This window comes from Salvelinus namaycush, chromosome 25 (genome assembly GCF_016432855.1).
Source record: "Salvelinus namaycush isolate Seneca chromosome 25, SaNama_1.0, whole genome shotgun sequence".
In the NCBI taxonomy this organism is placed as follows: Eukaryota; Metazoa; Chordata; class Actinopteri; order Salmoniformes; family Salmonidae; genus Salvelinus; species Salvelinus namaycush.
In genome coordinates this window covers 29,877,108-29,890,866 of record NC_052331.1, presented here as the reverse complement: position 1 = coordinate 29,890,866, position 13,759 = coordinate 29,877,108, and the positions used below count along the sequence as shown (strand labels likewise).

Sequence of the window (13,759 nt, the reverse complement as noted above, 5' to 3'; positions counted from 1 at the left end):
AAAACGTTGGTTGATACACAGAACAACGAGTTCGTTCTAAAACGTTTTTGGTTGATACGTGTGGCATCGCTTAAATAATACGTCACTGCATCCGAAGAAGATGATTGGACAATATACTCAATCTCCCGTGATGCTCCGCGGTTAATGTTATCTGTCGCGTATTGGCAGCGTAGGTTATGCTACTCGAGGTCCATTTTTTTCTTCTGATACTAAGCCCAACGAAGTTGCTTTGCGCTGTTTCGGACTGGTTGGGAGATGGCGGCAGTTCTGCTCCAAGTTTTGGAGCGTACAGAGCTTAATAAACTTCCTAAAGCTGCTCAAAACAAATTAGAAAAGTTCCTTACTGACCAAAAGAATGAAATCGAATCCCTCAAAACGCAGCACGAGCGGTTCAAAGCGGACTGTGGTAAGTGGAGCACTGGCTAGCCGGTTAGCTAGGTTTAGTTAGCTATTTATGTCAACCAATATAACTTTAGCAGCTGGTTGGTTATATTTTACGTTACTAGTTAGCTAATAATCTATGAAGCTGGCCTTATTTATTAGCTACCACAGCAGTAACGTTATAGCCTGAGATGGCAGTAGTACAGGCCCTGTACTGTAACGTTAGCTGGTTGAGTGCAATGATTGTTTTGCAAGTGCGTTTTAAAAGTAAAGTGAGTTTGCGAATTAGTTAGCTCGCTACGGTCTAGGAAGGGGTGACTAAACTGATCACGTTTTATTCCATATCCATCCTCAAAATCTGTCTCTTACACGTTTCTCATTCATATTTCCAGTGTTACTCATTCTTGTCTAGAAGACTAACGTTAGACACACCAGCTACCTACATCATACTATTGCATCCCATGTCAATGTGTTGTACCTACATTGTATCGCTAGCCCTTGCTCATGACAATTTTCCATTACATAATATTATTTGGACGAAGGCGTCTTCTGTACGGGGGAGTTTTGTTAAGAGCCCTGACGCTCAATCTGATCATTAACACGTATCGCTTGCGGTACGGTTTAGGAAGCATAATGACCTTTAATATCAGCGAGAAATAATAAAATAAAGTTACATTGATACTCAGAGTTGGGGTTAGTGTTCCCACAAGCCGGCCAGTCAAGAGGCGACCACCTTTGCTAATTTGCTATCTAGCATGCTTCGAACGCCTGTGTGTAAGCTAACTCGGGAAGTTTAGCTGAAGTATAGTTTCGTCAGCTGGAGGCACCCATAGCTGTATGGATCTGTGCAAGAATGCTACAGTAAGTGTATAAGGATTATTTCTTGCTGATGAAGGATAAGGGCCATATGCTACGAAAGCCATATTGCAAGCGATGATTGTTGACATTTCTTAACGTGTTTGAGAGCTAGCCTATCGCCTGCCCATGTGTGACATATCCCCCATGCCTTACTACACATTTAGAGCAGCAATACTTTGACGTTGAGAAGAGATTGGCAGAGAGTCAGGAGCAGATTGTGTCTCACACCCGGAATTACCAGACTCTCAAAGAGGAGAATACCAAACTCAGTAAGTAGTCTGTTGTTTTCCACACTACCAATGTTGACATTGCACCTGTCACACAGTCCAAGTCCAGAAGGTTAGATTGAAGGTTAAATGTTATAATTTCTTTCTCTCTAGTCGAAGAGCTGAACAATCTGAAAGGTGTGGATGTGGAATCGTCAGAGGAGAAGGAATCACAGCAGCCGGTGAGAATATGCGTATCTTTCTTTGTCCACATGACCGTTATGCATGCAGAAAGCTTTCTCATCAAACTTCAGGGAAGGGCATGAGCATTAACATATATCATAACTCTATCTCAGAGCAAAGCCAAATATGAGATTGAGGCCGAAAGGCGGGAACTGGCTCGTCTGCTTGAAAAGAGAACTCAAGAAGTGGAAAATCTCACCGGTAAGACACGGACTCGGCACATGCGAGTTGTTCTCATTGTAAATTATTTGTTTGTCTTACTATCTGCTATTGTTCCATATGATAAATGTGTTCATTTGTTTTCCGCAGAGGATGTCAAGCGGCTCAATGACAAGCTGGTGGAGACCAACACAGCCAAAATAGATCTACAGCTCAAACTGGATGACATCCAATCTTCTGAGGTCTCCATTCAGGTGAAAAATTCCAGAGCCTCAGAGCTTGCTAGCCCTTTACTTTTTATTAAGTACATTGCCAACATAACACGGTTGTATTTCAAGCACTTTGAGAAGCAGATTGAGATGGGGTGCCTCTGAGAATGCACCTGTCCGATCATCCCTATATTGTATTGATTACAATGATTGCTTAATGACTTTACACATTGTATTTCCAGCACCGTGAGAAACGTATGGAGCAGGAGAAGGAGCTGCTGCAGAATCAGAACACGTGGCTGAACTCTGAACTGAAGACCAAGACAGAGGAGCTGCTATCAGTCTCCAGGGACAAGGGCAAGGAGATCCTGGAGCTCAAGTGCAGCTTTGAGTGCAAGAAGGACGAGGTACTGTACCATACGGCCCACTGGTTTTATGACTTCTTGTGCAAATATATCATATATGCTTCAATTTCACCAGGCTGTCCTGTAATTGTATGATCTTGTTTAGGATAACAGTATACAAAGCAATAGACATAGAAAATGTCAATATAACTCTTAGCAATAATGATTTGGTGAGCATTACATTTCTTTGGTATGAATGTTGTGACCATATAGAGCAGTCTGTTATGTCCTTACACCCTGTGGCTTCCACCCTCTCTCCAGGTCACAAGACTTCAAACCCAAGTCACCAATCTGAAGAAGAGCAGTGAGAACCTGCAGAAGCGAGTGGAGGACCTGATGACAAAACTGAAAGAGGTTTGGTGTAAATTCAACTGATTATAAATGGGATTATTGATAAGGAACTATACTGTTATCAATACATCTATGTACTGTAGGCTAAAGACCATCATAGCACCATGGAGGAGAAGTACCGCAATGAACAGAATGCCCACATCAAGCTCTCCAACTTGTACAAGGTAATTATCTGACTATTCTTCTAATGTACTATGTTGGAATATGTATGAGCACTGTTTTTTAGTATGCAGGGGTATCTTTTAGCACTGTTTTGCATTATGTACAATATTTAGTGTGAACATTTAGGCATATAAGGCATTCATAGCAGTGCAGTGGTAGCTTGCTAATGGTCCGTTCTTTTATGTGGTTTCTTTAGGGGTCAGCGTCAGATGCAGAGTCCAAGAACGAGGAGTTGAACAGGGCCGTGGAGGAGCTGCACAAGCTGGTGAAGGAAGCTGGTGATGGTGAGAGACACAATGCATTCACTCTATTGTTTCCAATTCCTAATGGTTGTTGTCAACCATTGATACAATCTATCTAAATAATATCACATTTTGAAAAGACCCAAATGTTATAGGAAAAAGTAACACTTTGGTTTGGCTGAAATCTAATAGAAAAATTAATAAAAATGTTTATAATTTTTTTAATGATTATGTCATTGCTCTTCCTTCCAACAGCGAGACAGAACATGGAGAAGAAGCTGGCAGACATGGAGGGGTCAAAGAGCAAACAGGAGGCTGAGATGAAGGAGAAGTTTAAGAAGATGGAGCTGGAGAACGCCAACCTGCGTGCCTCAGATAAGAAAAGAAGTATGGGACAGTACTGTATATCTGTATTGTCTGGAATTTTCCTTTCGCTACAATCTGAATCTGTTGACCTTGGACTCCTCAGTCCTATATTCACTTTAAATTGCTTATTTGAGATATTATCTCATACTGCAAGACGAGGTGTCCAGGATTGTTGAATGAGGATTGTTTTTTAAAAAGTGCTTATTTCCTCAGGCATGCCAGTGCTCACAGAGGAAGAGTTGGACTCCATGTGTCCGACCGCAGCTGCTGTGGCCAAGATTGTCAAGCCTGGAATGAAGTTCATGGAGGTAAAATGACATGTTTTAACATTGTGATGAAGCAATGAAATGAAGGGTCCAAAAGTCTCGAAGATACAGTGCCATCAGAAAAAAATCATACCCGTTGACTTATTCCACATTTTGTTGTGTTACAGCCTGAATTAAACATGGATTAAATAGATTTTTTTTTCTTACCCATCTACACACAATGCCCCATAATGACAGTGAAAACATGTTTTTAGAAATTTTGGCAAATCTATTGAAAATGAAATACAGAAATATCTTATTTACATAAGAATTCACACCCCTGAGTCAATACTTTGTAGAAGCACCGTTGGCGACGATTACAGCTTTGTCGTCTTGGGTACATCTGGATTTGGGTGTTTTCTCAAGCTCTTAAGTTAGATGGGGAGCGACGGTGAACAGCAGTCAAGTCTTTCCACAGATTTTCAATTGGATTCAAGTCTAGGCTTTGGCTGGGCTAGTCAAGGACTTTCACATTCTTGTTCTGAAGCCATGCCAGTGTTGTTTTGGCTCAATGCTTGGGGTCATTGTCCTGTTGGAACGTTAATCTTTGCCTCAGTCTAAAGGTGTCCGTATGCTTCCCAGCTGAAACGGGTAGGAAGAGTTTGTGCATATATTATGAAGACATTTTGTGACGTTTTGGATAAAAACAATTCTGGAGTCAAGCCAAAGTCTACACCCCTTTGTTGGTGATTGGCTAACACTAAATCGTTTGTAGCGTCCAAACGGTTTGGCCTGCAAAACTATTATGACCCCTCTATGGAAAGATAAGACTCACGAACACGTACATGACCACAGGCCTCACAATACCCGTCTGAAGGTCCCCCAGTACCCGCTGAAAAAATTAATGGAAGTATATATGGAGACTGTTTCGTGTCAAAAAAAATAAGGGGTTAATGTAAAACAGAAAATGCATGTTTCCAGATGTTTCTTGTCTCTCAGATATAGGACAGACTCGAGGTCGACCGATTAATCGGAATGGCCGATTTAATTAGGGCCCATTTCAAGTTTTCATAACAATCGGTAATCTGCATTTTTGGACGACGATTACATTGCACTCCACGAGGAGACTGCATGGCAGGCTGACTACCTGTTATGCGAGTGCATCAAGGAGCCAAGGTAAGGTGCTAGCTAGCATTAAACTTATCTTATAAAAAACAATCAATCTTAACATAATCACTAGTTAACTACACATGGTTGATGATATTACTAGTTTATCTAGCTTGTCCTGCGTTGCATATAATTGATTCGGTGCCTGTTAATTTATAATTGAATCACAGCCTACTTCGCCAAACGGGTGATTTAACAAGCGCTTTCGTGAAATAAGCACTGTCGTTGCACCAATGTGTACCTAACCATAAACATCAACGCCTTTCTTAAAATCAATACACAAGTATATATTTTTTAATCTGCATATTTAGTTAATATTGCCTGCTAACATGAATTTCTTTAACTAGGGAAATTGTCACTTCTCTTGCGTTCTGTGCATGCAGAGTCAGGGTATATGCAGCCGTTTGGGCCGCCTGGCTCATTGCGAACTGTGTGAAGACCATTTCTTCCTAACAAAGACCGTAATTAATTTTCCAGAATTGTACATAATTATGACATAACATTGAAGGTTGTGCAATGTAACAGCAATATTTAGACTTAGGGATGCCATCCGTTAGATTAAATACGGTTCCGTATTTCACTGAAAGAATAAGCATTTTGTTTTCGAAATGATAGTTTCCGGATTTGACCATTATTAATGACCTAAGGCTCGTATTTCTGTGCGTTATTATATTATAATTAAGTCTATGATTTGAAAGAGCATTCTGACTACATTCATTCAAACAGCACTTTCCTGCATTTGCCAGCAGCCCTTCACTCTGCTTCAAGCATTGCATTGTTTGACTTCAAGCCTATCAACTCCTGAGATTAGGCTGCCAATACTAAATTACCTATTAGAACATCCAATAGTCAAAGGTATATGAAATACAAATGGTATAGAGAGAGAGAGAGAGTCCTATAATAACTACAACCTAAAACTTCTTACCTGGGAATATTGAAGACTCGTGTTAAAAGGAACCGCCATCTTTCATATGTTCTGAGCAAACAACTTAAACGTTAGCTTTTTTACATGACACATATTGCACTTTTACTTTCTTCAACACGTTGTTTTTGCATTATTTACACATATTGCACTTTTACTTTCTTCAACAAGTTGTTTTTGCATTATTTACACATATTGCACTTTTACTTTCTTCAACACGTTGTTTTTGCATTATTTAAACCAAATTGAACATGTTTAATTTTTATTTGAGACTAAATTAATTTTATGTATTATATTAAGTTAAAATAAGTGTTCATTCAGTATTGTTGTAATTGTCATTATTACAAATATATATTAATATATATTTTTTTTTAAATCGGCCGATTTAATCGTTATCGGCTTTTTTTGGTCCTCCAATCGGTATCGGCGTTGAAAAATCATAATCGGTCGACCTCTAGGACAGACACTTCAGAACAAACTTCCTATAGATTTTTTTGGTGGGGGACTATCTGTTCCATGCAGTGAGCCCCCCCCCCCCCGGCTTAGACTCTTATTGGTTAAAGTCCTCAGCTACAATAAATGCATCCTCAGGATATGCAGTTTTCACAAAGTTCAGTGTAGTTCCTTGAGAGCCATCACGTCGTCGGTGTGAGGGGGAATATATACGGCCGTGGCGATTACCGAAAATAATTTTCTGGAAGTTATGAGGTCGGCATTTGATAGTGAGGTATTCCAGATCAGGAGAACAAAAGGACTTGAGTTCCTGTACGTTACCACAATCACACCATGAGTAGCTAGTCAAGAAAGGTACACCTCCACCCTTGATGCTGTAAAACAGAGTATGTTGCAGTCCCTGATTCTTCTCAGGAAGGAAATCCTCACCCTCCACCCTCTACTTTATTGGAGGGGGTTCAAACAAAGGATCCAATTCAGGAAAGTCGATATGCTGGTGACTGACGGTCAATCTAATATCCAAAAGTTATTTTCGGGGGGGGGGGGGGGGGGGGTACAAAATTGGATGCACCCGATCTCAATTTGGAGTGTCATAGCAAAAGGGTGTGAATACTTATGGAAATTAGATTTCTGTATTTCATTTTCAATAAATTTTCCAACATTTCAACAAAAAAACATGTTTTCAGTTTGTTATTTTGGGGGTTTGTGTGTCATTTAATCTGTTTTTGAATTCAATATCACAACAAAATGTGGAATAAGTCAAGGGGTATGAATACTTTCTGATGGCAAATGTTTAGTCATGACTTAACATCTTTAAAAAAAAAAACACACAAAACAATCCCGCTCTCTTAGCTGTACAACGCATTCGTGGACGTCCAGGACCAGTTGCTCGTGGAGAAGCAGGAGAACCGGCGTGTGACGCGCGTGCTGGACGAGATCGTGCAGGAGGTGGAGGAGAAGGCGCCCATCCTAAAGCGCCAGCGGGAGGAGTATGAGAGCATGCAGAGGTCCATGAACAGCCTCTGTGCCAAACTGGAACAGGCCAGGACGGTGAGCGGGAGAGATGGCAGGACTGGATGAGTGAGGATCTATATGTGGGGGAGGGGAAAATAGAAATTGACAGAGGAAGAAGCTGGGTTGTGTTCATTAGGCACCAAACTGAAGAAAACGGACAGTAAAAAGGGAGGGACTACCTAGACTTATAAGAAATGCTAATTTTAGTTTTGAAATGTTTTCCATTTCATGAACAAAACCCAGATACATCACACAGAAGGGGGGAGAGAATACGACGCAGAAAAATATAGGCATATATCAGTGCTAATGTCTGAGTTGAGGCTTGGATTGACCAATCTCGATCTCTTGTAATCTTCAGGAGATCCACAGCCTGCAGAAAGAGACAGATGAGGCCAAAAAGCACTGCTCCAACCTGGAGAAGGACAACCAGCACTCTGAGAGAGAGCTGGAGGACATGTCCCAGCAGGTATACCATGGTGTCATTTAGTGTCTACCATTACCATATTACTATAACTGTTAACTTAAAATGACAACTACGTTCCAGTTTAACAACGTTTACTGAACCATATTTCCACAATACATGGTGTCCATTGCACTCAGGCCAGGTCCATCAACAGTGAGACTCCTGTCCAGGTGTACTAATAACAGAGTAATAGCACCGTAATAACAGAAATATAGGGATACTTAAAACATGAATTTAACAATTTGGTGGCTATCAAAGTGTCTTGGTTTTCCTTGCCTTAACAAAATCAAGAGAAGCTCCTCCAGGAATAAGAGTAGGAGCCACTGCCTTTAATAAGTTGCTCTCATATAGATTTTACTCCTTTTCTTCGCGCCCTCTAGGTGCGCGTCCTGCTAGTGGAGCTGGAGGAGGCGCGTGGCAACCCGGTGGTCCGCGAGGAGACGATGAACCTGAGCAGCAGCTCTGAGATCATCAACCCGCGGCAGGTTTCCTTCCGCAGTGTGGAGGAGTTGCAGCGGCAGAACCAGAGCATGCTGGCACGTCTCCGGGAGCTGGGGGAGAAGATGGAGAGAGAGCAGACCGAGGCCAAGTCCGCACGGTAGGGAACGTTTATCAACCCCTTGACATTGTACTTCCTCACCCTTGAACATAATATCTCAGTCATACAGTCAGATTTCATTTGCTTAGTGCTTTTTACAAATGCACTATTTCTGAAAACAAACTCTATTCCTCCTGTCTTGTGTATATGTAGTGTGACCCAGCTGGAACAGCAGCTAGAGAAGGTCCAGAAGGAGCTGGAGATTATAAAGGAGCAGAGAAACCAGCAAAAGCAGTTGGCTGACTCCAACGGCCGCCAGAGAGACATGTACCGCATCCTGCTGTCCCAGAGCACCGGCTTCAACCTCCCACCACAAGGTGAACTTCTCAGCAACCATATAACAACCTAACCCCAACCTACGCACTGTAAACACTCATCAACTTAAACTTAACCTCAACCACCACAGTATAACCACACCTCAGCCTAACCCTAATCACGACAAAGATATATGCATTGAGCCTACCTTCACACTCAACCAAATCAGTACATGGACACGGGCATGTTTATTTATTGGGCCTTGGAGCTTTAGATCAATTCATTGATCTTTGTTATGCTGACAGGATTATATATGTTCTTATTCTCAGGTCCTACACAGGAGGCAGCCCCCCAGACGTACACCCCCAGCCGGCCCTCCTTCCCCCCTCCCACCAGGTCCACCCCCATGAGGGCTTCAGCCGCTGAGTCTTCCCAGACCATCCAGGCCAAGGCTGCTCTCAAACAGGTCAGATGCATACCAGGGAGACGGGAGAGGCAGTCAGACAACATCGAAGTTGACATTTTAATTGATTCTTTGTTGAATCAAAGGAAATTGAATAGTATCTCATCTATGTTATGAATTTGTTTACTTACCTCGCGTTGGTCAGCGTGTGAAACTGGGCACAGTGTGTAGTTTGACTAGGCTACTGTTATTGCCTGGGGTTGTCCAGCATGCAAAATGACTTGTAGATCACTGTCACTGCAGTGACATGCAGTTTGGCACTGAAAGAGAGGACTCATCAGTTGTTACAAAATATTCTGTATTTTGATGTAATAACCATCATATCGAAGTAAACTTGGAGTCATGTGATATAATTTTTACTACCACTAAGAGTTTATAGGCAGATTAAATAAATTATCAATAACTTCATGGTGGTGAAGGACAGTGGTGAGCTTGATGCAAATTTACAATAAATATTGAGAATATTACTTGAGTGCTGGTGACATATGATAATCAATGGTTGGCATCAATTATCAAATATAAATTATATTCCTCTTATCCATATCTCATCATATAACGTACCCTGTCCATTATCAGTGAACTGTTTAGAGAGCATGTGCCAAAACCAGATTGAGCAAGTTCGCGATTTATTGCCACAGTTTGTGACAAAACAATCCGTAGAGTTGAAAATGCGATGGAAACCCATTTAACTTACACTCAGTGATCAAAAGGGAACGATCGCACACTCCCACTCAGTGGCCAGTTTATTAGGTACACAACCCTGTTCACAAAAATATTTTTTACCTCTGCCCCTTCCAGTTGAACGACTCCTTCACCACATACAAGAATGAGAAGGCGGTGAACGACAGGATGCTGAATGAGCAGAACGAGAAGCTACAGGAGCAGCTGTCTGCGGTCCGCTCCCAGAAGGCCAAGCTCTCCACACAGCTGGAGTTCGCCTCCAAGAGGTAAGTTAGCCAACTGCTTAGTTGTTGTTTAAGTTATACTAAATCCAACGACAATAGTGATGTGTATGTCCTGCATTGCTTTTTCATACTTCACCTGACTTATTTTAGAAAATTCTGAGAAAATTGATTTCTGTTGCATTTTTTATTTTGGATATTGATCATTTTCCGCTTCCCTTTTCGAATGCTCTGAACAAACACATCTCATATGTATTTTTTGGGGCAGAAGTGTCCATCTGCTGAAGTAAATCAAATCATGTTTGGTCTCTGTCAGGTACGAGATGCTGCAGGAGAATGTAAACGGCTACAGGCGGGAGATCGCTGCTCTGCACGATAAGAGCCAGAAGATGGCCGCCACGGCTCAGAAACATGAGCAGATCATCCACACCATGACCCAGGATCTCCGGGCAGCCAATGAGAAGCTGGCCATGGCAGAGGTTAGGAGGTTAAGGTTGGCCCAGGCGGGGCTAGTTAAGCTGCGATGGGGTATGTATGTTTATTCATTTCTCTTCTCCCCTCTCTCCATTTTTTTCTTTCTTTCTCCTTTCTTTTCTTTCTTTCCCCCCACCATCAGGTGCGTGGTGAGAACCTGAAGAAAGAGAGAGACATGCTGAAGTCAGCAGAGTCCAGACTGAACCAGGAGAAGGAAGCCATGATGGCTGAGCAGCGCAACCAGAACCTCCTGCTCACCAACCTCAAGTCCATCCAGGTACACACACTGCTCTTACATATGTCAACCAGTTACACAAACACATTGCACACTTACTGAGGCCTATCCTGACAGACTCCTCACAGTGGGCCTCTAGTAATTGAAAATGCCTCAAAGGACAAATCTGTGGTTTGCCGCAGAGTCCAGTCACACTACTCTAGTGTAGAAAAGATCTATGCACACTTTCTCTGTTTTGTTTAATGACGATCACCTCCCTGCCTTACTCTTGTCCCCTAGCTGACGATGGAGCGTACTGAGACCGAGACCGGGCAGCGTCTGAACAGCCAGATAGAGAGACTGGAGAGAGAGCTCACCCAGTTTAAGAAGAAACTGGCTGAGGAGGTGGAGCAGAGGCACACGCTGGGCCGTAACCAAGATGTTCGTATACACTCAATATTTTTCTTACTTCCTTTCCTCTTTCTTACTGACACTGGTTGTCTGGTTGTCTTTTTTTCTGTCTCCTTTATCTCCTCTGTCACTTTTTCATCCCCTCTTTCTTCCCCCAACCCTTTCGTTCTGTCCTTCTCTCTTTAATTGCCCTTCTCGTAAGGTATGAGTTGAATAACCGTGACTATGAGAATATTAGACCTTCTGTGGTTTTTACCATAACATCACTTAAGCCTTCCGCATGCTTCTGTTCAGCTCGCATACTCCCTTAAAAGAACGAGAAAAAAGCGGCAATAGTACTGTTTGTTCATCTTTAGACGCCGTAGCCAGTATACACTTCCTCAATATTCAGAATTAATCTAAGATGACTCAAGAAATATGTCATTAATTTTTACGTTTTTGCCAAGATTTTAGTCGCGCAATTTTACATCTAACTAAGATGTTTGGTGCAAAAAGTGAAGAAATTTGCATTAAAATGATTTGTTTCTTGTTGAATGACAACAAGCACTTCATTGAAGAATCCATACTGTTGACCAATCACTGACGAAGGGGCGTAGACTTCGTCTTGCCTTCAGATACTTTTGTGTGTGTGTGTGTGTGAACGAACAGCCCAAAAAAAACCTTGCTGAAGACCAAAACAAAGAAAAACGTCACAATGTTGTCATAATATATGCACTAACTGTTTCAGCTGGGAGCATGCGGACACTTTTAGGCCCCCTTTCCTTCCTCCACCAGTTTTTATTTTAATATACTCCCTCAGGCTCAACTGCTGGAGGCCAAGAAGCAGCTAGAGGCCCAGTGTGCCCTGCACCAGAAGACCAAGGAGCTTTTGAAGAATGCTGAGCAGCAGGCTAACCTTCTGAAACAACAGCTCAGCCATGCTGAGAGCCAGAACCAGGGTTCAGGTCTGGGCCAGGGTCAGAGCCTGGGCCAGACCAACTCCCGGGCACCCATCAGAGCACCGTTAAGAGGTAGGCTTTCGTCCAAAGTGGCAATTACAGATGTCCTCTGGGAATTTGACAGGAGACATTGCAATGTATTGCGTAAAAGCATTGGAAATGGTGGCATTGGACCAGAACTGTTGGCATTTTCAGTCACTATCTGTTTGTGGTTTGTTTGTAGCTCCATCTCAGACCCTAGCTCAGGCCCAGTCCCAGGCTACCCAGGAAGCCCAGGCCAAGCTCCAGGCAGAACTAGAGGAGGTGCGCGGGCGTCTGCAGCAGGCCGAGAAGCAGATCAGCGATCTGCAGGAGCGCCTGCAGAACGCGAGCACTAACGTGGAGCAGTACCGCATCGTGGTGCTCAGCCTGGAGGAGTCCCTCAGCAAAGAGAAACAGGTTATGTGTTGAGAATTAGCACCAGAAAAGCGTACAAGTACTTATTATCCTACAATGACCCTTTCCCTTTGACTTATCGATCTTCCATCCTTGTAGTAATCAACACTACCAGTGAAGTTCAAACTCACTTTGAACACCAATTTGATATAACTTCTTTGATGCCTAACTTCCTCTCTCTACCTCTCTCTCTACCTCTCAGGCTCGTTCTCCTGTGGAGACTCGTCTAAAGGAGGCCCAGGAGTTCCAGCGTGGGCTGGAAAAGAAGCTGGTGGAGGCTGAGAAGGAGAAACAGGAGCTCCGTGAGGAGAAGAGGAAGGCCGTGGACATTGTGGAGAAACAGGTAAGATGGCAACTGTACCAAATACTTTCTCAAAACATCAGAAGCCACAGCTGTGGCTAAATGTTGCAATGTATTGACCCCTCTTAATGTTGGATGTCTGGAGCTGACATGTTAGTCGTGGGCCCAACAAGGCCCCTCTGTCATCCTCCGCTCATGCCCACTCATTTTTCCCCAGGTGAATGAGCTGAAGAGGACTATGAAAAACTTGCAGTCAGAGCTGCAGGAGGCTGAGGAGAGGAAGGCTGCAGCCGTCACCCAGGAACAGAAGGCCATGCAGGACAGCCTGCAGCAGGTAGACCTCCAGCTAATGTCAGGCTACATGTTCTCAGTCGATAATTAAGGGCAAACTGCCCTGTATGTTGCTTCCTTCAGATCCTTTGTGCTTCACCTCTAATTATAAATGAGGTGAAACGCTAGAAAGGCTGTTGGTATGACAGTGTCTAGGCATGGGTTTGTCAAACTTGACTCTTTTTTTCCTTGCACAGGGCAAGCTGGCAGCGGAGGCCCAGAACAAGTATGAGCGGGAGCTGATGCTGCATGCGGCTGATGTGGAGGCGCTACAGGCGGTCAAGAAACAAGGCCTGCAGGGGAACCAGAGCAGGAAGCAGCTGGAGGACAAGGCCAAACAGATCACCACCCAGCTACAGGAGGCTCGCACCAACTGGAACCAGCTGGAGAAGAAACTCAAGGTTGGTGGGGGGGAGATGTGGTGTGAACGTTGTTGAAAGAGTAATGCAAATCTTTTTGACAGACAATGTGGTAAAGAACTATTAGATTTGGCCAGGATGTAGCAGGTTACTGAAACTGAATACTGAAATGTCAAGTTTCACCGTTCCATCAGTTGCTTGCTGGTGATGAGTTGGACACATTGTTCTTCACAC

General features: G+C 43.1%; 1 protein-coding gene across 5 annotated transcripts in view; it reads left to right on the top strand.

Annotated features, from left to right (window-relative positions):
• Window positions 1–199: 199 nt before the first annotated feature.
• The window catches only part of LOC120020451 (nucleoprotein TPR-like), a 25,779-nt gene continuing 12,219 nt past the window's right edge, over window positions 200–13,759 (top strand). For all 5 annotated transcript variants that reach the window (XM_038964130.1, XM_038964129.1, XM_038964128.1 and 2 more), the window contains exons 1-25: window positions 200–406; window positions 1,404–1,508; window positions 1,620–1,687; window positions 1,802–1,889; window positions 1,998–2,101; window positions 2,299–2,463; window positions 2,722–2,814; window positions 2,895–2,975; window positions 3,170–3,257; window positions 3,471–3,602; window positions 3,795–3,889; window positions 7,221–7,418; window positions 7,741–7,848; window positions 8,226–8,443; window positions 8,597–8,760; window positions 9,028–9,164; window positions 9,960–10,108; window positions 10,380–10,542; window positions 10,680–10,814; window positions 11,052–11,192; window positions 11,962–12,172; window positions 12,324–12,538; window positions 12,738–12,878; window positions 13,054–13,170; window positions 13,364–13,567. In XM_038964130.1, coding sequence (XP_038820058.1) covers window positions 256–406; window positions 1,404–1,508; window positions 1,620–1,687; window positions 1,802–1,889; window positions 1,998–2,101; window positions 2,299–2,463; window positions 2,722–2,814; window positions 2,895–2,975; window positions 3,170–3,257; window positions 3,471–3,602; window positions 3,795–3,889; window positions 7,221–7,418; window positions 7,741–7,848; window positions 8,226–8,443; window positions 8,597–8,760; window positions 9,028–9,164; window positions 9,960–10,108; window positions 10,380–10,542; window positions 10,680–10,814; window positions 11,052–11,192; window positions 11,962–12,172; window positions 12,324–12,538; window positions 12,738–12,878; window positions 13,054–13,170; window positions 13,364–13,567 — 3,471 coding nt within the window. In that variant the 5' untranslated portion in view covers window positions 200–255. The remainder of the gene's footprint in view (window positions 407–1,403; window positions 1,509–1,619; window positions 1,688–1,801; window positions 1,890–1,997; window positions 2,102–2,298; window positions 2,464–2,721; window positions 2,815–2,894; window positions 2,976–3,169; window positions 3,258–3,470; window positions 3,603–3,794; window positions 3,890–7,220; window positions 7,419–7,740; window positions 7,849–8,225; window positions 8,444–8,596; window positions 8,761–9,027; window positions 9,165–9,959; window positions 10,109–10,379; window positions 10,543–10,679; window positions 10,815–11,051; window positions 11,193–11,961; window positions 12,173–12,323; window positions 12,539–12,737; window positions 12,879–13,053; window positions 13,171–13,363; window positions 13,568–13,759) is intronic.